The 1,486-nt window shown below is 40.3% G+C and overlaps 1 protein-coding gene across 1 annotated transcript in view; it reads right to left on the bottom strand.

Moving 5' to 3' along the window:
- Window positions 1–1,181, bottom strand: part of rad23a (RAD23 homolog A, nucleotide excision repair protein) — a 14,356-nt gene extending 13,175 nt beyond the window's left edge. Inside the window, exon 1 of the mRNA XM_015395633.1 lies at window positions 939–1,181. Coding sequence (XP_015251119.1) covers window positions 939–1,004 — 66 coding nt within the window. The 5' untranslated portion in view covers window positions 1,005–1,181. The remainder of the gene's footprint in view (window positions 1–938) is intronic.
- Between the last annotated feature and the right edge of the window lie 305 nt (window positions 1,182–1,486).

Genomic DNA, 1,486 nt, shown 5'->3' with positions numbered 1-1,486 from the left:
GTAGGCAATAAAAACTTTTTATTTTTATTATCCAGTAGAACTTTTTATTGAAAAATTATACTGGATTTACTTTGTATTAGATTTTTTTCCTGCTTCACAAAGGTAGGCAGCAGCTTGACAAAGCCATGATGGCAATTATTTTACATTGTTATGGTATCGGGGCCAAAAAATGGCATCGGCGAAACACTAATTTCTCCCTTTTATGTTGACTTTTCACCACAACTTGCTGCTTATATATGTGAATTTCAGCACTTCAAAACAGTAAGGATTATTCTGTTCTAACCTCTTCAAACAGCAAAACTCCATTTCTAAGACACATAAACAGAGTTTAATAGATAAAAACTTTTGTTTGCTCATCATCTGAGCCAGTGTCTTTTCCTTTATGTTATTTTCTAATGTTTAGGAGTGTCAGTGTGTCACACCGCAGTTAAGAAGCCTGCAGCTCGTTTAGCATTTTGGCTCACATGATCCACCCCACATTAGAAAGCATGTTAAACTGAGCCAGCTTCCCACTGAGCTAGCAGCCAAGCTAACCGTAATTGGCAGAGTCATAAGCATTGGCATTAGCATCCCCCTCCTTCATCCCTAAACTATTTAGTTTTCAGGGTAATAAACTATGTCGGTGGTGGTATAAAGGGAGCAACAAACAACCCTTGCCCGACTGACAAATTTAGATTGTCATATGACTAGTTTACGGTAGCGTTTATGGGACTTTGTTGTTGGGCTCTCAAGCTAACGGTAGCAACATTAGCAGGCTAACGTTAGCCCCGAATGCAGCGGAGATGTCGCGTTGTTTCAGGATTTAAGCAGAGCTGCCAGTTTGCAGTATAAGCGCCTCTTTTCCCAAAACACGCTGCTTTAAACTTCACGCTAAAGCTGTTTGCTTCACAGCAACACGTCCTGTCGTTAGCAATGCTAGTTAGCAGCTAGCCACTCACCGTTTGTTCGGGGTCTATCTCAATCTGAATAGTCTGCTGCTGCAGCGTTTTCAGCGTGATCTGCATGGTAGCGATGTCCGGCGTCCTTCCAATGAAGAAATGGTTGCTTCGCTTAGCAGTTGGTTGTTTTTCAAGTTGTCGTTTTGGTTCGGATAACAGCTAACCGACAAATGTGTGTATCCATGAGCACTCAGCAAATCGCCATCTTTGGTGACAAGTTGGTGGAGCGGCGAGAGAGGAGGGCTGGATCGTGAGCGCGCAGAAGCACGCGACGATGAAGGCAGCGCGTCACAAAAAATATTATTTATGCAAAAAGTTACAGGAGACCGAGGTGTTAAAAGAAATAAAGAGAAAATAACTACATTTATAGCATTTAAAAGATAAAAAAGTTAACTGATTTTTACATTTTATATCAGCATAATATGGGGGGAAACTCAGAACTCTGACTTTAATCTCTGAACTCTGACTGTATTCAATTCTGAGTTTGAAGTAAGAATTCTGAAAAAAAAAAGTCAGAATTCTAAAACTAAAATCAGAGTTCTGAGATT

The sequence above is a fragment of the Cyprinodon variegatus genome, unplaced genomic scaffold, assembly GCF_000732505.1.
Source record: "Cyprinodon variegatus isolate N-32 unplaced genomic scaffold, C_variegatus-1.0 Scaffold751, whole genome shotgun sequence".
Taxonomy (NCBI): Eukaryota; Metazoa; Chordata; class Actinopteri; order Cyprinodontiformes; family Cyprinodontidae; genus Cyprinodon; species Cyprinodon variegatus.
This window is presented reverse-complemented; position numbering and strand designations above follow the sequence as displayed.